This window comes from Desmodus rotundus, chromosome 10, assembly GCF_022682495.2.
Source record: "Desmodus rotundus isolate HL8 chromosome 10, HLdesRot8A.1, whole genome shotgun sequence".
Taxonomy (NCBI): Eukaryota; Metazoa; Chordata; class Mammalia; order Chiroptera; family Phyllostomidae; genus Desmodus; species Desmodus rotundus.
In genome coordinates, this window is record NC_071396.1 from 69,026,538 (window position 1) to 69,052,409 (window position 25,872).

Sequence of the window (25,872 nt, forward strand, 5' to 3'; positions counted from 1 at the left end):
TCCTGATTACCAGTGTTTTGAACTGTGTATCTGATAGGTTGGGTATCTCTTCATCAATTAGTTGTATTTTTGGAGCTTTGATGTATTCTTTCATTCTGGCCATATTTTCTGCCTTGGTGCAGAAACCTGTAACATAATAAGGGAGCCTTAGCTATTTGCCAGGGTGGGGCAACCCACCTGGCTGCGTTGTGAACACTGTATGTGGGTTAGGGGTCTGAGAGGGAACAATGCCGCTTGTTCAGCTCTCGGCTGGCTTTCAGTCACTTCCCCTGCTACCCACAAGCAAATTGAGCCCTTCTGGTGCTGATTCCCGGAGGTGGGGGGCATGGTTTTTTGTACGTTTTTTGGATCCTGTGGGTCTCTCCAGCAAACTCTCCTGTGAGACTTGGAGTTTCTCTTGTTGCCGCAACCCCCATAGAATTTTATAGTCAGAGGTTTTGAGGCTTTATTTGCCCGCACTGGAACCTTGGGTTTTGCAGTCTGTCTTGCTCCCCAGTTGTTCCTCCCAGTTTATCTGCACACAAATGTGAGACCACCTGATCTGCTAGCTGCTGCTTTGCCTCAGGTCCTCTCCACCCCTCCTGCTGCTGTGGATGAATGTTTCTTCTTTATCTCCTTGGTTGTTGGACTTTCATACAGTTTGATTTTCTGGCAGTTCTGGTTCTTTTTTGTTTTCAAATTTGTTGTTGTCCTTTTGGTTGTGCGAGGAGGCAAAGTGTATCTACCTATGCCTCCATCTTGGTCAGAAGTCCTAAATTGTGACATTTCAACCCTGGAGACACACATTGGGACTGTTTGAGATTTGAAAGATGTTGCTGATATAAAGCATTAAGAAGGCCACTGAACTCATGGCAGTGATTTTTGGTGTTAAAAGAAATTTTGTTTTGAACAAAAACATATCGAGTTCTTATGAACATCTTTCCCTTTGACAACCATCACCTTAAGGTTTGGAAAGAAGAGGTCCATGGTCCTTGCCCAGTCTTTTGCATAGCATGATAAAAATACATGCCTCAGTGGCCTCAATTCCATTGCATGCCCAAATTCTTCCATTTATTTCAATATCGAATTAAGATAAGGAAACTATTGTTGACTGCCAACTCTTGCCTATGAATAAAATAGAATGTCTGTGGGCATTCAGATAGAATGTTCCATGTAATGTATTGACACTTTTTTGTAACATGAATATCTAATTGATGCTCTGCTGGTGCTGATAGCTACTACTAGCCTTTTATAGTCCATACAGTGGTTCAGAAAAAATTATTCCAAGCATAATCTCTCTGCTCTTAAAATGGGTTCTCAGTGATGAATAGAGTAAAATGTCCAGAATTCCTCATATTTATCTGTCAAATGTCTAAGAGAAGCTCCTGCTGTACATTTGTGACTTCGTGCACCCACGAAGCAGAGATCTGCTGGCACACACTTATGATAATGAGTGCCCGTATCTATTGTATTTCGTAAAGGAATTTTGCCAATAGCCTGTCTGTTTTCTCTTGGCATGGTGCTTTGTTTTTTATATATTTTTTTCCTAATGCTCTTATTTATAGATAATAATATGTAACTTGTACCTGCTTTTGCTCTGAGATATACAACTTTGAATAGTTCTTCATCATTAGTGACAAATTTATCAATTTCATACCAGAAAGCATTATTTTGCAGTAATTTTTCTTGGGGAAAAGAATGAGAAAACAGAACACCTTAACTTCTGTACTCGAGCGCGTGCTGCTTCCCTGGAAACGGCCTTCCGTGGCCTTGAGCCTCGTTGTGCTCTGCTTGTTTTGTCGCCACATCCGTCTGTCTCCTTATGTGGAAACAGTCGCTGTCAGGCTTTCAGAGGACTTGGGTTCCTGGTTATGCTCTGCTGCTGCACTGGTTGTGTGACCCTTAGAGAGTCTCCTCACCTCTCTGGGCTCAACTGTATTTATCTCAAAAGCTTTATTCCGGTCCATAAACCTTATGATTTTTTATTTTTTAGTGACTAAATTGAATGGGCTTACTATTTGCTTTAAGTGTGTGATTTCAGTTCCCTTTTTTCATCATAAATGTAATTTTATTAGCACAACTATCAATTATGTTCATAAAATATAGGTTTTTAGAAAGGAAAAAAATCGTTAAATCTCCTATGAATAAAACATTCGACAGAAAAGAGATGGATGAAAGGCAGTGATACTTCTCACTAAATGTTGCCTTTCAAATATCGAGAATGAATGTTTTGTTTTTATGTGAAACTCTCAAAGAATGGTGTGGCCATTTTAGCCACATGGTGTTCCTTGAAACATTATTTAGGTCTCCCAAATGTTCAATTGAGAAACCACTTTGAAATGCTGACAAGGTAACGTTGATCATTCTAACTCCAAGCTGTGAATTATTGCCAGTGTTTTGAATTTATCATTCATATGTGATAAGAAGGTATTGTCTGCTCCATTTGGTTCCAGTTATGCATCAGTTTTGTTAAAACATGAAAAATGTTCTCTCAGTTTCTATAGCTTAAACTTTCTTTCAGATTATTCATATACTCCCCCTGGGGTCTCTTCTTTCCTTTTGCCTTCTTATCGGTGTTGTGTGTAAGAATATGTGTATGTGTAGGGTGCTTTTGAAGTTAACTGAGAAATTTCAAAGCAGTGAACATGAGGTAGTCACACAATACTTGTTAAATACAGCCTGCTAGAAAACAGAGTAGATGTGAGAAGAAGGCTGGGAGAGTTAAACACACACATGACATTTATTTTGGTAGAAATAAAATATTCCTGAGAAATCATTCATTCTTGCCATTTCATTTTGGGTTCTGTTATCTTTTAAGTTTTTCCCTTGGAAGCTTCTAAAATGATCTGTAAATGTAAGAAAGTTTTTAACAACATTTTATGAGACAATTCATAAATATTTTAAAACAATTTCATGTTCTTATAAAAAAAGGCACGTACCCCATGTACCATAGAAGAAGGATGAGCAAACTATGATGCCTCCCCAAAGCGGAGTACAGTGCAGCTGTAAAAAAAGAGTATGGACAATTGTGACCCGACATGGAGTGGTTTCCAGGGGCATTAGGAAGAAATCAGCATGTATATTATGCTGCCTTTTCTAAGAAGAAAAGGAAAGTGAAGAAAAAAATAACTGCTTATTTTTATATATAGAAACCCAGGAAAGATAAACCAGAAAACAGTGAGGTTGGTTATGCACGAGAGGTGGAATGGTGTGGATAGGATATGGGCAAGAGAGATACTTCTTTGCGTACCTTTTCATGTAGGTTTAACTTCTGGAAGCATGTTAACATTCTGCATATTAAAATATAAAAATAAATCATTAGGAACTGAGAGCAAATTGAAACAAATGAACTTAACTATATTTCAAATGAATATCATAACTGCACTGAAGAAACAAACACAAAATTGAATCCAAATATAACAAGGTCTGTCCAGAAAAAGTCCAGCCATTGTTAATGTAAAGAAAATGGGCTGTGCGACATTGATGTAAATTGGCAGCCAGGGAGAGTGGACTGGAACGTGTATGTGTGGACAATGATGACCTCACTGTACTGGTCAGTGGGGGCGGTAGACAACATTAACTGAGCATGTGTGGTGTGTGCCCGTCGCATTCACAATGACTGAACGTGCAGAGCAATGGATCTGCTTCGGATTTCACGCTAAGCTTGAACATCCCTCTGCGGAAACTATTCGGATGATGCGGAAGGCTGCAGCTGTGGACAGCTGCTGACTGGCAGCTTCATCACAGCAGTGCGCCCGCCCGCTCATGCATCAGGTCTTGTGCAGAGTTTTTAGCAAAACATCCAGGTGACTCAGCCCCGCTACAGCCCAGAGTTGGTGCCCTGTGACTTCGGATTTTTCCCAAAACAAAAATCACCTTTGAAAGGGAAGAGATTTCAGATCGTTGATGAGATTCAGGAAAATATGATGGGGGAGCTGATGGTGATTGGGAGAACTAGGTGAGATCCCAAGGTGCTTACTTTGGAGGGGACTGAGTTGTCCTTGTCCTATATTCAGTGTTTTTACATCTTGTACCTTCTTCAATAAATGCCTCTGTTTTTCATGTTACATGTCTGGATACCTTCTGGACAGACTATTTTATATATATATACATATAAACACACACACACACACACACACACACACACACTATGTACCTCATCTGTGGATTGCAGAGGAGCCAGGAGGGAAAATTGCAAAAAAATCTTGAACTCTTTTTGTAGGTGTATTTATTAATTGTAGTAGTGTGGGTAGAACAATTCTGAGGGTAAAATAGACATACTGTAGGAGTTAGCACGTGAGTAAATGGGGTGACCTTGTTAAAAGGGAAATACAAATATGGATAGAAGAAGGCAGAACAAGCCCTTTGGGATGGATTGGAATTAGATGAATCTGTTTGAGTTTATTATTTATAAAAATATGTACAGATGCATAGATATACATATGTACATGTTTCTGTGTGTATGTACATGTGTGATCTGTATGCAACTGTATGGTGAAAGAATTGAACAACACTAGTTGTGTGATCAAAATTAACATCACCACTGAGGGGACACATGAACATCATGTGGCTTCAGGTGTGATATCAGGAGAAAGACACATCACCCATGTAGTATACTGGCAGAAGAATTCATAACCTGAATCCGATCATGGGGAAACATTAGACGAATGCAAAATGAGGACCTTTCTATTTTAATAAAATAGGGGAGGGGGAAGATTATATTCTTTAAAAATGTCAATGTTATGAAAGTTAAAGAAATGTTATGGAAAATGTTCCAAATTAAGGAAGACTAAAGAGACATGTCAACTAAATTTAATATCTGACCCTAACCCTGGCTGGTGTGGCTCAGTGGATTGAGTGCTGGCCTGCGAAGCAAGGGGTTGCTGGTTGCATTCCTAGTCAGGGCACATGCCTGACTAGGCCAGTTGCAGGCCAGTAGGGGGCACGTGAGAGGCAACCACACATTGATGTTTCTCTCCATCTCTTTCTCCCTTCCCTCTAAAAATAAATAAATAAAATCTTTAAAAAATATATGACCCTAGACTGAATCCTATTCTGGGTGGGGAAGAATGTTATACAGTTCATTGTTGGGTAGATCAGAAGAATTGGAATATGAATAGAAGATTAGTTAAAGGTGTTGTGTATGTGTTAAATTTAGAGGCTGATAAACAGCTATTTTTATGTAAGAGAATGTTTTTATTCTTAGGGAATATACTGCTCTTACTGAAAAATATTTAGCATTTAGGGGTAAAGGACTCTTGAATGATTCAGAAAAAATCTTATGTACATATATGTGTACATATGTATTTCTGTATACACACAGACAGGAGAGCAAGGGAGCAAATGGAAATGATAAAGCAAATGAGATGGAATGTTAATAATAAATTGAGGCAAAGGCTATAAGTATTCTCTTTACTGTTTTTTTCTTGCAACTTTAAGTTTGAAATTTTCAAATGAAAAGAGTTTCTCAAAAGAATAAATTTCACTTCAAAAACAGGCATTCATATGTTAAGCATTAGTAAATAGTAATGCCATTAGTATTTAAAAAGCAGCTCTTGAACTAGATTTTAATAATCATTTTCCATTCGTATACTTATAAGTTTATTTGCAATGAAGAATAAATTGACTAGTAATGCTGAACCTGCTTGAAACTGCTCAAAACTAATAGTAGTTCAGCAAGGCTTTGGGAAATAAGACCAGTATAAAATAAATAATAATGAGTGGGGACAAAATAGAAAGTCTGTTATTAATTAGATTTCATTTAAAATAGCAATAAGCATGGAAAGGTACACAGAAATAAGCATGACAAAGAATTTTTGTAGATTATGTGAAAATTTAAAAAACATCTTGGACAGTTAAAAATGATTTGATTAAATGGAGAGGGAACAAGTTGCTGAATTACAAAACTCAGTATGGTGAAGATTGCTTTCCAGATAGACTCATTATAAGCAAATAGGCCCAGTGAACAGAATAAAAGGGCCAAAAATAGACCCACAAATATGTATAATAGAGATAACTTTGCAGATAATGGATTATTTAAAAAAGTTTTTTCAAAACTTGGTTTTCCATATGAAAAAAATAGACTCCTACCTCACACCATACAAAAAGTCAGTTCCAGTTGCATTGTAGATTTAAATACGAAGAACAAAATTTTAACAGAGCACTAGGAGAATATCTGTAACTTCAGGTTTGCAGGGGATTTCATAGGCTAGATGTACACACAGCATAGGAAATAATTGATATATTTACTACATTAAAATTTAAAATAATTCTCTACAATGAGTTCATCATAGACAAATTGAAGAGCCAAGTCACAGACTAGGAATAGATAATCATTGTAATAAACAAAGGATTGTTTCAAGAATACAGGAAGAGCTCCTTCAACTCATTAATAAAAAATGAGCAAAAGAAAATGAGTTCAGCCCTGGCTAGTGTGGCTCAGAGGATTGAGTGCCAGCCTGCAAACCAAAGGGTCGCTGGTTCGATTCCCAGTCAGGGCACATGCCTGGGTTGCCAGCCAGTCCCCAGTGGAGGGTGCATGAGAGGCAATCATACATTGATGATTCTCTCCCTCTCTTTCTCCTTCCCCTCCCATTTGTCTCAACATAAATAAAATCTTTTTTTAAAAAAAGAATAAATGAGTTCACAGGACATAAAGTTTTGTAGATGAACTATTTCAAACAAAGCACATGAAAATAAACCATCTTTCAGGGTCAAATATGTAAGAGCATCCTTCTGTCCAACTGGCCAAAAAGTTTGTTTGTTTTTTTCCATTAAGATGACTGTAGTAGCACTTTACTTCATTTTGATTTACTTCAAATCAATTTTGTTAGACTGTATTGTGACAGCTGTCATGTCAGTGTGCATTTAAAAAAAGAAACCTTATCAAAATTGGTGAATTTTTGTGTAGCCATTTTAATGATGATGGAAGAAAATATGCAACATTTTTGGCACATTATGCTTTAATATTTAGTATTAAGAAAGGTAAAAACATAGTTAGAACACCGAAAAAAATCTGTGCAGTATATGGAGAAGGTGCTGTGACTGATAGAATGTGTCAGAAGTGGTTTGCCAAGTTTTGTGCTGGAGATTTTTAACTGGACGATGTTTCATGGTCTGGTGACCTGTTGAAGTTGATAGTGATGAAATTGAAACATTAATTGAGAACGATTAACGTTATACCATGCAGAAGATAGCTGACGTACTCAAAATACCCAAGTCAATAAAATTATTGGTGACAATGAAAAATGTGTCTTTTATTTTATTAAAAAAAATTAAGTGGACATTTTGGCCAACCCAGTATCTTTAGCTATATTACTGAGCTTTCAAATTAGTGCAATAAGTTTTGATTGTATAGCCACGCCAAGTGTTTTAGTATTAAATTGTGAATATATTTCAGTAGCTAATGTTATATCATGAAATTTTTTAGGACCAATCCTTCCCAGAGTATGAAAATGGTTTCCAGGTTGGAATGAGATTAGAAGGCGTTGACCCCCGACGCCCAGCTGTATTTTGTGTGCTGTCTGTAGCTGAGGTAAGAGTTGGTGTTATTGTCTTGAGCTAATTGCAGAGTGAAGTGAGAGAAGAGAATTTTCTAGAGAATAATGAATCGAGTACTTTCTGTTCTAAACAAGTTCCAATACATTATAGATTTATTTTAGTCAATGATGGGTAAAATATGTTTCTTAATGACTTTTTCCTTCTGAAGATTAGCTTTATAATAAGTTTTTCATCCCTAGCAGATACTCTTGATTTAATTGGTAATAGTTTTCACCTGAGGTTGATTACAGTCAGTGAATCTCACATTGTTGCTTTTATCTGTTAAAGGAGATGTAATTATTGAAGTTTTAGCTGAACTAATGAGAAATGCATATGAAAAATACCATGCATATGAATTATAGATTTACATAAATATATGCATTTGGAAAATTACATAGCGTGAAGAGCCATTGATGAAAGTAAATGGCTTATAAAATGTGATATTTACTAAACATTTTATATTATTAAATTGATAAAAGATCTGTATATTTTTCATAACACCAAACATAGAAAACAATATTCATTTACTAAGTGGTTATGGCTATTAAATGTATGTAACATGTCCAGAGGATGCATTTCTCAGACTGTTGTATTATTTTGTTTATTGAGTGTGCTGGGTTTGTAAGTTTGAGTTGAAATAAGTCCATGCCCATTTGGATTTTTCTTTGTACTTTAGCTAGGTGGGGTTTCTGAAAGGAATATTTGACAGATTTGAGTTAATGAACAAACTCATTGATTAATGGACATGTAAATCGACCTCGGATTCCTAGACTGAGGGAAAGGGTAGTTATTTTTGCAGAAAAAAAAATCTAGTGTATTTTGTCAGCATTTTGCCTTATTTAGATGTCACCTATAAGCAGATGGAAGGATTGGTTCATGTATGTTGATGTCACGGACAGAACACATGGATATTTTGTGAATTTTTTGTGTGCTTCAAACACACGACACAGTGAACAACCGCAGACATTCCCTCTTGCAGGTCTGCGGTCACCGTCTAAGGCTTCATTTTGATGGTTACTTAAGCTGCTACGATTTCTGGACCAATGCTGGCTCTCCTGACCTTCATCACGTGGGGTGGTGTGAAAAGACCAAACATGAATTGCACGTCCCTAAGGGTAAGCCAGGATGGAGAGAGAGTGCGTTCTTATTTCAGTTTTATTTTAACAACAGTTCTATGACATAATAACGAGAGCCTGCTGTGATTTAATTTCCAAAATGAAAGTTTGATCCTCAGAAAAGAGTAAGTCTGTCAGGATACCATTCTTAGAAATAAATGTCTTTAAAAGAAAAACATTAATGACTGTTTGAGTCAGATATTCTGCTAAGGCAACTAGGGCAGGAATAAAATCTTGTGAGGGTATTTCATTTTATGTAAAGTTTATTAAACCGTATAAGAAATGAAGAAACTAATGTTTATTAAATCATGATTGAAATGAGATATCTCAGTCATTGGTGCTGTACAGTGTGGAAGCTTGAGTCGTTGTTTCCCATAGAATCCATGGAGAACACGGAGATATGAAAGAGAAACCCATTTCAGTGTTTTCATGGGGAATGAAAATCTCATCCTTGTCTTTTGTTATGTGCTAGAGGGATGTGGGCCTGGCAAACATGACTGAAGCCCTTTTTATTTGCTGTGTGCTAGTGAGGTGATGGTTTGACCAGTTGAGATGACAGTGGGCCCATTTATTTGTCTAGCAAAGTTCTGCTTAAGATCTCCTGCTTGGATGTTAAGTGATTTGATGGCCGTGGAAACTTCTGGAGTTAGTATTAGTCATTTATTCTTAGTAACCAATTCAAGGTATCCTTTGGGATCTGTCCCTGAGACTAATGGCAGAGTCCCCTAGGATTGCTGGATTTCATGGAAGCTGGTAACACACCACAGGCTCATTCATTTGGTAGGTATTTATGGAGCCTTTCCTCTGTGCAGGCACTGGGGATATAGCACTGAATAAAACAAGCCATCTCTGTCTTCATGGGGCTTTCATTCTAAAGGAGAGAAGAACAGTAAACAAGGATAAAGAGTGTCAGGCAGTGGCAGGGTGGGAGGATGAGAGACTCACAGGGACACTCTGACTTAGCATGGAGAAGAAAGCCTGAGAAGGTGACGTCTGGCAGATTCATGGGTAAAATGAGAGGAAGCAATGTGGCTGCCCGGGTAAGAGCACTTGTCAGAGAGAAAAGCAAGAGTAAATGTTCCGGGCAGTGTGCTTGGTGCAGTTGAGTAATCACGAGGAATGGATGTGGCTACAACAGAAGCAAAGGTGAGAAGATAGGAGATGAAACTAGAGACGCAGCCGTGGCTTTGAATTGAAGGCTGTGCAAGGAGTTTGACTTTTATTCCAAATATTAATATAACACTGACAGAAAATACTTACTGAGTCAGTTTTAATTGGGCCAGCACCCTGTGAGCCACTTTTAGGGCACATGGATGTCAGGATAATGCATTTTTTTGGATGGGAAACCTGTAAAGCTATGGATTGGAAAGCTGGAGCTGCCAAATGGTCTTTGGATTGTGAAGGTGTTTCTGTAATTTATGCCAGATGGCTGGCACCTGGACTATAGCATCGTTAGGACCTCTGAAGGTCTTGGTGACGTGGCTTCTTCAGGAGTGCTGACAAACTCAGGGGCTTTTGTCTCCTTTCTTTGCCCATTTTGGAAGGTCCCAAAGGGATACAAGACACCCATTAAATTACTAGGTACCAATTCCGTATTTTAGTGAATTTAAAAAATTTCTAAGGAGTGATATGCATGATGGGAAATCACACTCAACAGTCTTGAAGTTCATACATTAGAAAACATTGAAAGAGGGGAACCAAGATGGCGGCGTAGATGGACACACTGCGCCTCCTTGCACAACTAGAACTCACGGAGAATCGAATGGCAAGGGGGACCGACACCAAGGAAATAAAAGATAAACATTCATCTAGACCGGTAGGAGGGGCGGAGACGGGCACCAGGGTGGAGAGGACTCCAGTGGCTGTGGCGGGACCGAGACTGGCGGAGTGTGGGACGAACGGCGCAGGCAGTCCCGGCACTAGCAGACCCTGCGACCCCACATTCGCACAGATAAGCCAAGAGGGCCGGACTCAAAATGGCGGAGAGCGAGGCAGGCAGAGCTCGGGTAGCACCCCTGCCGCCCCACATTCGCGCACAGATAAACCAGGATGAACGGCGGGGAGCGAAGCAGACTGCGCAACTCAGGGCTCCAGCGCGGGGGAAATAAAGCCTCAAACCTCTGATTGAAAACGCCCGTGGGGGTTGGGGCAGCAGCAGGAGAGACTCCCAGCCTCACGGGAGAGGTCGTTGGAGAGACCCACAGGGGCCTAGAGTGTGCACAAGCCCACCCACTCGGGAACGAGCACTGGAGGGGCCCAGTTTGATTGTGGGTATTGGAGTGAAGGATTGAGATCCGGAGGAGAGTGGAGGGGCGCCATTGCTCCCTCTTGGCCCCTCCCCCACATACAGCCTCACAGCACAGCGACCAGCGTTACCCCGCCCCGGGGAACACCTAAGGCTCCGCCCCTTAAAGTAACAGACTCGCCAAGACCCCCCCCCCCAAAAATGGCCCAAATGACAGAACACTTCAAAGCTCCAGAAAAAATACAACTAAGCTAGGAAGAGATAGCCAACCTATCAGATGCACAGTTCAAAACACTGGTTATCAAGATGCTCACAGAATTGGTTGAATCTGTTCGAAAACCAGATGAAAAAATGAAGCCTATGGTAAGAGAAACAAAGGAAAATGTACAGGGAACCAATAGTGATGTGAAGGAAACTGGGACTCAAATCAACGGTGTGGACCAGAAGGTGGAAAGAAACATCCAACCAGAAAAGAATGAAGAAACAAGAACTTGGAAAAATGAGGAGAGGCTTAGGAACCTCCCGGACATCTTGAAACGTTCCAACATCCGAATTATAGGGGTGCCAGAAGGAAAAGAGGAAGAACAAAAAATTGAAAACTTATTTGAACAAATAATGGAGAACTTCCCTAATCTGGCAAAGGAAATAGACTTCCGGGAAGCCCAGGAAGCTCAGAGAGTCCCAAAGAAGCTGGACCCAAGGAGGAACACACCAAGGCACATCATAATTCCATTACCCAAGATTAAACGCAAGGACCTACATCCAAGATTACTGTATCCAGCAAAGCTATCATTTAGAATGGAAGGGAAGATAAAGTGCTTCTCAGATAAGGTCAAGTTAAAGAAGCTCATCATCACCAAGCCCTTATTATATGAAATGTTAAAGGGACTTACCTAAGAAAAAGAAGATCAAAAATAGGAACAGTAAAAATGACAGCAAACTCACAGTTTATTAACGACCACACCTAAAACAAAAACAAGAGCAAACTAGGCAAACAACTAGAACAGGAACAGAACCATAGAGATGGAGATCACATGGAGGGTTGTCAATAGGGGAGTGGGAGGGGGAGAGGTGGGGAAAGTTACAGAGAATAAGTAGCATAGATGATAGGTTGAAAATAGACAGGGGGAGGGTAAGAATAGTGTAGGAAATGTAGAAGCCAAAGAACTTATAAGTATGACCCATGGACATGAACTATAGGAGGGGAATGTGGGAGGGAGGGGGTGGGCAGGATGGAGTGGAGTGATGGGGGAATGGGACAACTGTAATAGCATAATCAATAAATGTATTTTAAAAAAATTGAAAGAAACTAGAGATTTTAATTTAAATCTTTTGTGGTCTGCTAAAGGACATTTAGTTTATGGCAGAAGACTGAATAAGACTTACATATTTAGCATGCACATGGTTACATCTTGTGATTATCTTGAATAATCCATACTTTTTTAGGTTATAGAAAAGATAAATTTGTTTGGATGAATTATTTGAAGGCCTACAAATTGCAAAATGCTCCCAAGAAATTATTCAGGAACAGAAGTTCGGTAAGTATTTTCCGCCTCAATACAAACTAGATTTTTCCTTGAGCTTCAATTTTAAAAAATTCACTATATATTCTGTTGTATTTTTATTTTTTAAGAATTCTTAGCTTCTGGTTGACTTTTCTCATTTAATATGTCAGTTTCTTATGGGCAATTAAAAATATAATTAAAAGTGTTATTAGATAAAGAGAGTTGAAAAATTTACATTTAAAACCTGCTAAAATTAAAAATGCCTTTTAGAAAATTTTTTTTCCTTTGTGCTTCTAGTGAGATGGTCATTTAAACTTACTTTTGGCATTTGAGATGAGTAAGCACCCGGGTAGACTTTAATGTACCCGGCCTAGTTGGATTTGTGTATAGTGACAATGAGGGTGACATTTCATACGGATTCAAGGGTAAATGAGAATTTGGGTAGAGCACACTTATGCCATCTCTGTCCCCAGCAACCTAACAAGTCTTTTTTTAAAAAGATTTTTTAAAAGATTTATTTATGTTTTATTTATTTTTTTTAAATATATTTTACTGATTATGCTATTACAGTTGTCCCATTTTCCCCCCTTCACTCCTCTCTGCCCTGTACACCCCCTCCCACCCACATTCCCCCCGTTTAGTTCATGTCCGTGGGTCATACATATAAGTTCTTTGGCTTCCACATTTCCTATACTAAAGAGAGAAGGAAGATAAATCGCAGCTTTGGCCTCCTTTTGGCCCACGGGCCCAGCAGGGAGGCCACACATCACAGAAAGGGTTGGGGAAGCCTGGAGGCAGATGTCAGCCTTGCTGCCTGTGGGCTCTGTCCCCCTGTAGGGCACTCAACCGGCCTCTCCGGGCTTCAGTGTCCTGATCTTGAGGTCACTGCTATGCAGCTTCTCGATGTGGTTCATAGAATTGTATTAAGGAAAGAAGTGTAAAAGAACCTTGAAAAATATAATGTGCTAAAGGAAAACAAACAATCAGGGTTCAGCATAGATGGTAAAGAAAAAAACCTCTAGTAGTCCCCAGACACTTTCTAAATCCCAGGACTGGCTAATTGTAGCTTTATGAAAGTGGGATTTTGTCATCGTAATATTATTGTAAATCATAGTCCTTAGTACTTTTAATACTAAAATTATATACATATAATAAAAAAAATTTGGATTTTTTTCAATTATAATTTTATTTGTGGGTTAATATGTGTATTCTTTAAATATTGAAAAACCACTATTTTCAGATCTGATGAAAGTAGTTTGGGTGCTAAAGAGCGTATCTTTATTACTTTTCCAAAATAGTGGTATATGGAAACTATTCAAAATCCTATGGGGAGCAGAAGAAATTGTTTGATACTATTATATTCAGTAAACATCATAATTTAAAATTAATACATACTATTCTAAGAACTGAAGAAGAGGGACAGTGACAATGATAAGGCAGATAAAGCCTCCCTGCACAAAGAAAGAGAAAAGCCCAATGTAAAAGCTCATTTCCCCATCTTTGTTCTGAATGTAAACTTCTTAACAGTTTGTGGGAATATTTTTACTGGCATTTGCTGGCTTCGTTCACCATGATAAGTGTTGATACCCGACAGACTTTTCTGATGCTAAACATCACAGAAGTTTGGACAGTGGCTCAGTCCTGTTTGGTGTCCTGTTTCTTTTTGTGCCTCTTCCTCTGGTGCTGTGTTAGAATGGGCCAGTGCCTAAAGAATTTCAGGTTGGAAGGAAGCTGGAGGCCGTCGACAGGAAGAACCCTGCACTGGTGTGCGTGGCAACCATAGCAGACATTGTTGAAGATCGCTTACTAGTGCATTTTGACAATTGGGATGATAGTTACGATTACTGGTGAGACACCGTTGTGTGTTTTATTTTTGTGTGTTCGTGTTCACTATTAAGAATGTGTTTTCATTCCAGTACTGTCTCTGTTTTTCTGTTCTTAAATGTGTGAACAACTGGAGTTTATTGGCTGACTTTTCAGTACCTTCTCTAATTAAAGAGCCCAAGAAACATTTTCTTCATTTCATGAGCAATTACCTAGTGAGAACTCATCTGAAATAATATGACCAGTTCAGGGCCCTTCATTGTATCTTGTCTAGTTTGTAAGGGGAGCATTTTTTTGGTGGTGAGGAGTTAAGAACTTGCAGTATTTTTTTTTCCCTGAAAAATGTTAAACTCACCCTGTCATATTTTTAAAAGGAAGGATTCAGGGAGAATGGAGTGGATTATTTGAAAGACTGTGGGGAGCAGAGCAAATGCATGCTACAGTGCCATTAAACTAACATTGCATGAGTTAAAAGGGGTTTCTGGGCAAAAACCTGAAATAGGTAAGAGGGAATGGCACAAATAATTTTAGCAGCATTTCTTCATAGCATGTGCTGAATAACCAACAAGTCCCTGCCTGCGGCTGTGGTTCTTCATGCACGTGAAGGGTACCCCATTTTTGTCTTTGAACTAGGAAGCAGAGCACAGATCAGTTGTTGTATGTGTCTTAAGTAGAATAGTGTGAATTCTTGGAAAAGGAGATGGAAGAAATGTGAAGCCATATAGAGTCTGAATGGGCTGTCCTATTAAAATTTGGACTGGCCTATTAATATTTTTCCTTGCTACTAGCAAGAAGTTGTAGAAGATTATTAAAATGTTCACTCTTTGGGGATATTACTGGCATTTCAGGTTATAGTAAAAAACTTTTTATTTTATACTTTTAAATTTCAAGAAGATTATGTAAAAGAGAGGTTTGGTCACTCAGCTTACAAAATATAATACTAAAAATCACTTCTAATTATCTTAGCTATAAAGTAACATTTTGGCTATGAAGTAATATTTTCCATGGTATCTTTTAATATCTAGAATGTTCATTAGTCTTGAATTCTTTCTCTGTCCTTGAGTAATATGGGATTTAAGTAGAATGCTGTTTTTGCAGGTGTGATGTGAATAGTCCTTACATCCAGCCAGTTGGATGGTGTCAGGAGAATGGAAGAACTCTGATAACTCCCCAGGGTGAGTGGACTGGCTGGGTGTTCTTTGAAGTCATCCTGTGTGAGTGGCAAAGGCCATTCATGTTTTCATTTATATAAACCACATTTCAATACAAAGTGTATGATAAAAACACTGTGCAAGGTTCTGTTGACCACCAAGTAACCCACATGTCTGAAATCTGCACATCCTTCCCCATGATGCAAATGGACTGTGTTTATAAAGATGAATTAGGCAGTCATTAAAAAAAGTTGCTAAAATTTTTTTATCCAATGAAATGAGTACCATTGCTGTGGATCAACATTTAAAACAAGCTATTCTAGTTACATAATTTATCTCTTAACTTACGTTAATTCATTGGTCAAATCACAGATTATTAAATGTACTTAGCTTTGGAGTTGACTATAAGAAATCTAGAAATCTAAGAAGTGAGAGTTAAAAATGAGTCTCCAATCTTGCCAGGCACGTTCGCCAAGCCAACTTAGTGACTCAGCTAATCACTGCAGCAGGGACTCTTTCTCCTTGCATTTGTTCTCATTACAGAAATATTAAGAAACATTCTCTAGAGATTTGCTGTGTCAAATCCATCATTCTTACATTAAAAATATAGGGGTGACATTGGTTAATAAAATTATGTAGGTTTCAAATAAGCAGTTCTAAAGTACATCATCTGTATATTGCATTGTGTGTTCACTACCCAGAGTCAAATCTTTTTCCATTTCCATATTCTTGGCCACCTTTACCCTTTACTACCCACGCCCTTCCCTCTGGTAACCACTGCACTGTTGTCTGTGTCTGTGAGTTTCCAATTGTCTGTCCTGCTTGTTCGTCTGTTGCTTCCAGTTTTATGTCCCACATATGAGTGAAATCATATGGCCCCTCACCCCCTCCATCTGACCTTCCTTGCTCAGCATGATATTCCCAACATGCATCCATGTTTTAGTTTTAAAATGAATTAGCTATAGTGCCTATGTAATCTAGCATTTTAAAGCAAGTGTTCTAGGAGAAACCTATTTACTTTTAATAAAAAAATGTATAGAAGGAAATGTAGAGTAAGGAATATGACATTCTAGAATGAAGCAGATGCTTACCTTTTCATTTGAATGATTCTGGAATTTTGCTGTTTTAAAATCCTTTTTCCCCTTAAATATAGGAAAATATTAGCATTTCTCATGAATTTCTTGAATTCAGTGAAAAAAGTTCAAGAATTAAAGGCAGTCAAGTCAAACAAAACAAAACAAACAAAACCCACAGCCTATTCAAAAATATTCAATTAGTCTTGAAAGGTTTATAAAATATATGTGTTATCTTCTCAAACTCTGGTTTTGATGCACAGACAGCTTTACAGTTGTTTGTTTTGTTTTTCTGTAAAACTGACTAAAGCTGACTTAAGCAATGTTCTTTAAGGTGAGGTGAAATGTTCGTCAGATCTCATAATATGTGGTTTGACTTGGGTTGCCTGGAGATCCAGCGCCCACTCTTCCATCGTCCTCTGGAGAAATAACTTCTCTGATGCTTGTGGCTTGTTCTCACTCGACTTCAGTATTTAAGTCCAGGACCCCTGCCCCTTGGTGCTGTGTGAGTCTGGGAATAGTCTGTGTGGCATGTTAAGAATGAAAGGCCAGAATCCTTCCATTGTTAACGTGTGCCAAGGACTGAGGGGAACAAACACCCACACCCCAGGAGAGGCTGAAGCTTAGGGCCCTGATTGTATGTGAATAGGAGACTGTATAGTTCCTAAAGTCAACAAGGTAACCACAGAATTCAATCCGTCTTGTGGTTTTTATGTAGAATGAGTTGTTTATTTAAATGTTGTCCCCATGCTGAAATCTGAGTGGTGGCTTTAACCAGAGACTAATTTAATGATGGAAATTCTTCACTGCAGGATCAAATTATCTTCTCTAAGAGTTCCTAAAATTCTGAGGAGACTTTGTCCTGACATCCAATGTTTAAATTGGAATCTTATAATAACCTACTCTAAACTTCACATACTCGTTAGCATTCCTTTTACTAATTAGAGTGTTTTTACACACTGAGATGGCCTCCCCAGCTCTACTTCATGTAAGTGCTTTGTTTCTTTGTAGTAAATTCCTCGTGCATTTTTTCTATTGAGATATAATTCACCTACTATAATTTTCACCATTTCAGTGCACATTTAGTGTGAATTGTTTAGTGTGAATTCAGTGGTTATTAGTATATTCACAGGGTATTCACTGGGTTGTACAACCAACACCTCTATTGACAGAGATTTTCATCACCCCCAGAAAAATAACCCCCCAATACTCAACAGCAGTCCCTCTTTCTCTTCCCCTTCGCAGACCCAGGCAACCATGAATCTGCTTTATGTAGATTGGACTTGACTATTCCAGACACTTCATGTGAATGGAATCGTAGTCTGCTGTCTTTCAGTTAGCTTAATGTTTTCGGGGTTCATGTTGTAGCATGTATCACTACTCTATTCCTTTTTGTTTGCATAGAATATTCCATTGTATGGGTTATACTATATTTCATTTATGCATTATTAGTTAAAGGGCATTTGGGTGGTTTTCACCTGTAGACTACTATGAATAATGCTGCTATGAACTTTTTATCTACAATTTTATGAGTGAACATGAGTTTTTATTTCTCTTAGATATAATGCCAGAATTGCCAGTCATAAAGTAACTGTTTGAGGAATTGGAAACTTATATTCCAAAGTAACTACACATTTTACATTCCCAGTAGCAATGTATGAGAATTCAAATTTCTCTATATCCTTACCCACATGTTATTCTTTGTCTTTTTAATTACAGCCATCCCACTGGGTGTGAAGTGGTGTCTCACTATGGTTTTGATTTGCATTTCTCTAATGATTAATGATGTTGAACACTTTCCATGTGGTTATTACCCATTTGTGTATCTTCTTTCAAGAAATACCTGTTCAAATCATTTGCCCATATTTTAGCTGTATTCTTTGTCTTTTTATTATTGAGTTGTAAAAGCTCTTTGTATGGATATTAGACCCTGTTGTGATTTCAAGTTTGTTTTAAAGCACAAAAGTGTTTAATTTTGATAAAGTTCAACTTACCTATTTTTTTCATTTTTCTTCTTTGTACTTTTGGTACCTAATTGAAGGTCACAAAGACTTGACACAAAAGACTTTACTTTCCCTGCTGACTGGTTGTGTAAACTTTATCACAAGTCAGTTGACTACAAATGCATGAATTTATTTCTGGGTCCTCAGCTCTGTTCCATAGGTCTGTCTGTCCTTGCACCGGTACTGTACTATCTTGATTGCTGTAGCCTTGTAGTAAGTATTGAAATGGAAACTGTGAGCTCCCCAACTCTTTTTTCTTTTCTCGATTGTTTTGAATATCTTGAGTCCCTCTAATTTCCATATAAATTTTAGAATTAACTTGCCAATTTCTGCCCCTAAAAAGCCAAGTGGGACTTTGATAGAGATTGCACTAAATCAAAGATCAATTTGGAGAGCATTGCCATCTGAAAAATTGTAAGTTTCCTACACTGTGAACACAGGACTTGTTGCCATCTGTTTAGATATTTTATCTTCTTTCAATGATATGTTGTAGTTTTCAGTCTACAAATCTTGCACTTACTTTATTAAATTTAATCCTATGTAGTCTATTTTTAAATTGAGGTGAAATTTATATAACATACAATTAACCATTTTAGAGTGTACAATTCAGTGGTAATATATTTATAATATCATGCAACCACCACCTCTATGGTTTCAGATATTTTTTTATCTCATAGAAACATTTTGTACTTTTAAGCAAGCACTCACACTCCCTCCCTCGCCCCATTCCGCGGTGACCTCTAATCTACTTCCTGTGGATTTTCCTATTCTGGATATATTACTTAAAAGGAATCATATAATGCATGAGTGTCAGTGTCTGCCTTCTTTCATTTATTGTAACATTTTCAGTGTTTACCCAAATTGTAGCATATATCAGCAGTTCATTCCTTTTTATGGCTGAGTAATATTCCATTCTATGTATATATTCCACAGTCTGTCCATTCATCTGTTGATGGGAATTTAGTCTGTTTGTATTTTTGGCTACTATGACTGTTGTCACTATAAGCATTTGAGTACAATTTTTTGTGTGGACACATGTCTTTATTTCTCTTGGGCATAAACTTAGGAGTAGAATTGCTGGTTCATATGATAATTCTATGTTTAATATTTTGAGGAACTAAAAAACTATTTTTTGAAGTACCTGTGCCATGTTACATTCCCACTAGCAAGGTATGATGGTTCCTATTCCTTAACATCCTTGTCAACACTTGTGACTTTGTTTTCTTGATTAAAACCATCCTACTGTGTGTGAAGCAGTATGTCTGCTTTTGATTTGCTTTTCTCTGATGACAATGATGTTGAACATCTTTTCATGTGGTTATTGGCCATTTGTACATCTTCTTTCAAGAATTATCTATTGAAATCCTTTGCTCATTTTTAAAAATGTGTGATATCTTTATTGCTCATATTATTAAAAATTATTATTTAAGTATTATATTCATTTACCATTCTTTATTATTATTGTAAGAGTGTTTTAATGTATTCTGGATATTGAATCCATATTGTTTAAGTGGTATCCAAATGTTTTCTCCTATTCTTTAGATTGTAGTTTTTAAGTATTTTTTAGTTTTTAATTAATTTTTTACTCTCTATAACAGTCGACCTGAAATATTTTATTAGTTTCAGTTGCCCAACATAGTGATTAGACATTTATATAACTGGAACATAATCAACAAAAGAAAAAAGCAAACAAAATATAACCAGAGACATTGAAATTAAAAACATTGTAACAATAGCCACAGGGGAGTGGGGAGGGGATAGTGGGGAGAGGGGTCTATAGGAGCTACTATGGGGGACACAAGGACAGGATCAAGGGGGAAGGTGGAGGTAGGGGAGGGAGGTGAGACTGGCTGGGGTGGGGTGGAGGGAATGGGAGAAAATGCGGACAGTTGTAACTGAATAAAAATAAATTAATTAATTTTTAAAAAAGAATTTATAAATGTCAAAAAAAAACCCAAGTGAGCACCCTGATAAGCCTACTACCCATCTGACACCATACATAGTGATTGAGATATTATTGGCTATGTTTCCTTACAACCCTGTGACTGTTTTTATAACTGTCAATTTGCACATCTCAGTCCCTTCCACTTTTCACCCATCCTCCCAAACCCCTTTCCATCTGGCAGCAATCAAAATTGTTCTCTTTATCAATGAATTTGTTTCTGGTTTTTTAAATAATGTTTATTTGGTTTTATAGATTCCACATACAAGTGAAATCACATGGCATCTGTCTGTCTGACCCATTTCATTTAGCATCTTACCTCTAGGTCCACCCATGTTGTTGAGGATGGCAAGATTTCATTCTTTTTATGGCTGAGTAATACTCCATTGTGTGTGTGTGTGTGTGTGTGTGTGTACCATCTCCTCTTTGTCCATTCATTTATCAATGCACACGTAAGTTACTTCCATATTTTGACCATATCTCGAAAACAATGCTGCAGTGAAATTAGGGATGCATATATCTTTTCGAATTAGTGTTTTGGGTTTCTTTGAATAAATACCCAAAGGTGGAATTGCTGGGTCCTTCTTTGTCTCTTGTTATAGCCTTTTTTTTTTTAAGTCTGTTTTGTCTGATATAAGTATTGCTATCCCAGTTTTTTTTTCTTTTCTGTTTGCATGAAACCTTTTTCTGTCCCTCTACTTTCAGTCTGTGTGTCTTTCTTTTTTATAGATTTTATTTATTTATTTTTTTAGAGATAGAGGAAAGGAGGGAGGAAGAGAGGAAGAGAAACATTGATTTGTTGCTTCTAACACACCCTGAAATGGGGACCTGGCCCACAACCCAGGCATGTGCCCTGGCTGGGAATTGAACTGGCAGCCGTTTCAGTTTTTATGAATGGTATTGCTATTTTAAAGGTAACTCAGATTGATTTGTATGTAAATGAAATTTCTAGTACTCTATGTTGCAGTATTGCTTGGAGTGACTTGTTTATCAGTTAGCACAATGTTTTAAAGACTGCTTTATCAGCAGTCTTGTATGTGTGAAAACCTGTTCTGTACTGGATGATGAGACCTCCATCCCGACGAGCCTCCCTCTCAGTCTGGGCAGGTAGACAGCAAGCCCTGCAGAGCCGTGATCCCTGTCGGGGTTCATCTGGCGCACAGCAGGACCACATCCCCTAGGAAGGAGGATAGCCCTGCCGAGAGTGCCTTTCCAAATGCGGACTGCTGTTCGCAGTTGAAGCACAAACTGCACTAACCTCAAACTCAATCCAGTAAACATCTCTATAGCGAGTTCCGTGTTCATAGAAGGGGAGAACCAAATAAGGATAAAACATGATGCTTTCCCTGAAGGAAGGGACTACAATACTTATGTTTTTGTGAAAGCTTTTTTGAGATGTAATTCACATACTATACAAGTCATCCATTTATAGTGTACAATTCAGATGTTTTTATACGTATTTACAAGAGTTGTGTAACCATCAATGCTATCCGTTTTAGAATGTTTCCCTCTCCCCCCAAAGAAACCCTGAACCATTTAGTTATTATCCCCCAACTCTCCGTTCCCACCAGCCTTGACAACCATTAATCTACTTTCTGTCTTTATAGATTTGCCTATTCTGAATATTTCATGTAAATAGACTCATATAATATGTGATCTTTTGTATCTGGCTTCTCTTACTTAACATAATGATTTTAGAGTTCATCCATGTTATAGCATGTATCAACAGATTACTTCTTTTTAATTCCAAATAATATTTCGTTGTATAGATAAACCACAATTTTCTTCATCTATCAGTTAATGGGCATTTGGATCGTTTACCTTTTTTTGGCTGTTTTAAATAGTGTTGCTCTGAACCTTTGTGCACAAGTGGTATTTGAGTGGACATGTTTTCACTTCTCTAGGATATAGTGGACTTGTCGCATCACGCAGTAATTCTGCGTCTACTTACTGAGCACTGTCAGACTCTACCACAGGAAGTGCACCGCTTGGCATTCCCACTGGTGGTAGTGTGGGAGAGTTCCAGTTTCTCACATCCTTGCTGACACTTCTTGTTTGTGTTTTTGTTGATAGCCATCACATGGAGTGTAAAGTGGAATTTTATTTTTGTACCTGGTTTTTCTTGAATGACCTATACAACTTCACACATTTACCTGTTTTAATGGCAACACGTTTTTGTCAGTTATTTCAATTTCATAGTTGAACTATGTGGTGTGTTGGGAATTTGGGAGCAGGCCCTGCTACTTGACTTCAAGAACTCCTTCTTCCCTTTCCTCCTCACCATGCTGCTTGAAGTCCTGTTTCTGATTGTGATGGAAGGAAACTTTCCATTGAGTACTGGGAGCAGGAGAAGGAGATGTAAATTCCAACTTCGTATGTGGACCTCTTGATACTGGAAGCAGTGTTGGCAGTCTTTGAAGGGTATGCAGAATTTTAACGGATATGCAGTGGCAGGCAATATAAGGCAGAAGGGAGAGCACACACAGCAGCAAGAAGACAGACATAAGAATTATGGGCGTTTTGACTGATGTGCTTGGCGGCAGGGCAGGGATGGGGGAGAAGGGTCTAGAAGGTGAGAAGTGACTAAGGACATTAGGCTTAGACTGATTTGTGACTGGGTACTGTAAATGTTTTCACTTTATCTAAGATTTGAAGTAATTTTAAAAATTCAGAAGTCATAATAGAAAAAACAAAACAAAATGTCCTGCTTAGCAAACCATTTGAGATTAAGTTATCAAAATGAAAGTTTTGCTAGTCACTTAGTAATACTCCCTATGAAAAGACAAATAAGCACACAGAAAAATAGACAGATTTAATCCAAGATCACATATAGTGTTTACCAACCATGTTCCTTTAGTGTCCTTCACTCTACAGTCTTTCCTTGATTTTTATGAACTTGACACTTTTGAAGAGTATAAGCTGGTCTTTTGGTTTTTCTGATGTTTCCGCAGGAGCAGGTGTGGACTAGATACCTGAAGGGGAGTGTCCCAGAAGCAATGCTGTGTTCTCATTGCGCCCTTTCTGGTGATGCCTGATTTCAGGCTCCTCCTTTCCTGCTAATGTTAATTTCGGTCACTTGATTGAAGTAGTGCTGCCAAGTTTCTCCACTGTAAAATTATTCTTTCCCTTCTGTAATTAATACCTATTTGCTGAAGAGTTATTTTGAAATTGTGTAAATATTTATTCTTCCTTAAAGTTTCACCCACTAGTTTTTAGCATGTATTGATGTTCATTAAGATGAATTATTTATAAATATGGTGTTTGCCAAATAGTGATTTCCTAATTCCATTTTCCTTCTATATTGATTAGTTGACTTATGCTCCTCTGTGATTTATTTACTCAGTTTTTTTAACTTATAGTGGAATAGAGTCATGGATTCTCTGTTCTTTCATTTTATTCATTGTCTTATAATCTGCTTCTATCATTATGTAGGACCTTGGTAGGGGAGGATGGCATAGAAAGGTGGGTGAGCAGCCTTACTTGAGCTCAGGGAGCTGAAAGTCTGCCAGGGACTGTTTAGTGAGTTTATAAATAACTGTTATAGATGATAGCAAGGAGATTAGTTAAAGAGGTACACCTGGCCAGAAAAGGCAAGACGCGCTTCATGGAGAAAATTATATCACGGTGTACTGCTCTGTTACAAATTACCGTAAACTTAGTGACTTAACACAAATTTATTATTTTATAGTTCTGCAGGTCAGGAGTCCACAATGGGCGTCACCTATGTTTTGGACTATTAATAAGGAATTATTGGGTGGGTAGATTGAGGCTATTTTATGAAAGACCTTTAAAAATGAGAATGAAGAGTGTATAGCGAATTCTCTGCCGTCACCTTGGTTAGGGAGCATTAATTTGGCAGTAGTGGGCTGGATTAGAAAGATGGAGTGAAAGACCACAAGGAGATTCATGATGTGTGAAAATAGGATGACAGGCCTTCCCCAGGGCTGTGGGAATGGGGCTAGGAAGAGGTACGATGTGTTGAGATTGCTACTTTCTTGATTTGGCAAGTTACTGAATACGAAGGCAAGTACAAGCTCTTTATTCAGAGTTCGTTGTGGTCTGGCAGGCTCTATGAGTTGATGGCCAGGGAAATAAATTTGGTTCTTGAACTTCCAAGACTCTCTTTTCTTGTAAATATCATGTTCTATAGAAAATTCATTTTAATGTGATAGCAAAAAGCCACTCAAAGCGAAAAAACAAATTAAACTTGCATATTTTGCTAAGTGTGGGACAATTTTTTGTAGCCATTTGACAGTGTGCATTACTGTTTTATGTTTGTGTCTCTGCCTCAGATAGACAATGTACCATAGTCCGCATAGGATATTACCGTGATTCCATCAGTAAGCGGTCCTGCCGCTGCAGCAGAGGGTATCATTGCCCTTTCTCTGGTTCTTTAACTTGATTGTGAATCATAGCTCCATTTCCCCAAGGCGTCTCACACAGAGTGAATTCCCAACACATTTTATAGTCGCACTGTATAGAGTGCTCCGTCAACTTAACTGTATTCCTTATGAGAGTTTATTTTACCTTTGAATACTTATAAATAATTACTGACAAAGTGAAGCAGTGGACTTCTTGGTTGTGGGTTCCATTTCCCTGTCAGGGAACATGCCTAGGCTGCGGGTTTGATCCTCAGTTGGGGTTTGTATGGTAGGCACCAAATACGTTTCTCCCTCCCTCTTTCCTCTCTCTCTAAAATCAGTGAACATTTTCTTGAGTGAGGATTAAAAATATATATTAAAAACATTAGAATTCTGGTCTTAGTGTTCATACTGCTTTTGTAGCCTTCTCCCCTCTTTTAGTTGAAAATATAATTTTCTTTAAGTATTCTTTGAGAACCTAGCTATCAATGACAGTGTATTTATTTGTATTATGAATACAGCAGCATTTATTTAGGGTTTTCCTTTGTATTGGACACTAACTTTTTCAGTTTTTAAATAATAATGAAATACATTCTTTAAAAGAAATAGTTAGGTATGTTTTCTGTTTCTTTGTGCTTCTGTTACTGAACAGCAAGTGGGGTCCTGCTGCCCACTGCCCCCCACTAGGCAAAATTCTGGAGGCAGAGGTTTGGTGAAAAAGGAAAGGAGCCTATTCAAAAGCTACATGGTTTTGGAATAATAGATTTCTACATGCATTAGTCACTTGAGCCTATCAATTAAGGCTAAAATCTTTAACTCTTTAGTTACACCCTTAATCACTTAAGCCCATCAATTAAGCCTAAATCTCTCTTTAGTTATGACTTTAATCACTTAAGCCTATCAATTAAGGCTAAACTCTTAACTCCTGAGTTACCCTGTTATTCCCCCTGTTGGTTTTTAATTATCTTCTTCTTTTTTTAAGTATAAACTAGATATAGGAATTATCTTATATAGGATTAGTTTAGAAACTAAAACACCATAAGATACAAAAGCTACACAATTTTGGAAGACTGGCAGGCTTCTGCCTCAGAGCCTGTCCCCTCTCGAACACCTAAAGAATAACCCTGTCACCCTC

The 25,872-nt window shown here is 38.0% G+C and overlaps 1 protein-coding gene across 1 annotated transcript in view; it reads left to right on the forward strand.

Moving 5' to 3' along the window:
• The window catches only part of L3MBTL4 (L3MBTL histone methyl-lysine binding protein 4), a 413,756-nt gene that overhangs the window by 137,979 nt on the left and 249,905 nt on the right, over positions 1-25,872 (forward strand). Inside the window, exons 6-10 of the mRNA XM_053913420.2 lie at positions 7,409-7,513; positions 8,498-8,633; positions 12,325-12,416; positions 14,076-14,230; positions 15,306-15,382. Of these exons, the coding sequence (XP_053769395.1) occupies positions 7,409-7,513; positions 8,498-8,633; positions 12,325-12,416; positions 14,076-14,230; positions 15,306-15,382 (565 nt within the window). The remainder of the gene's footprint in view (positions 1-7,408; positions 7,514-8,497; positions 8,634-12,324; positions 12,417-14,075; positions 14,231-15,305; positions 15,383-25,872) is intronic.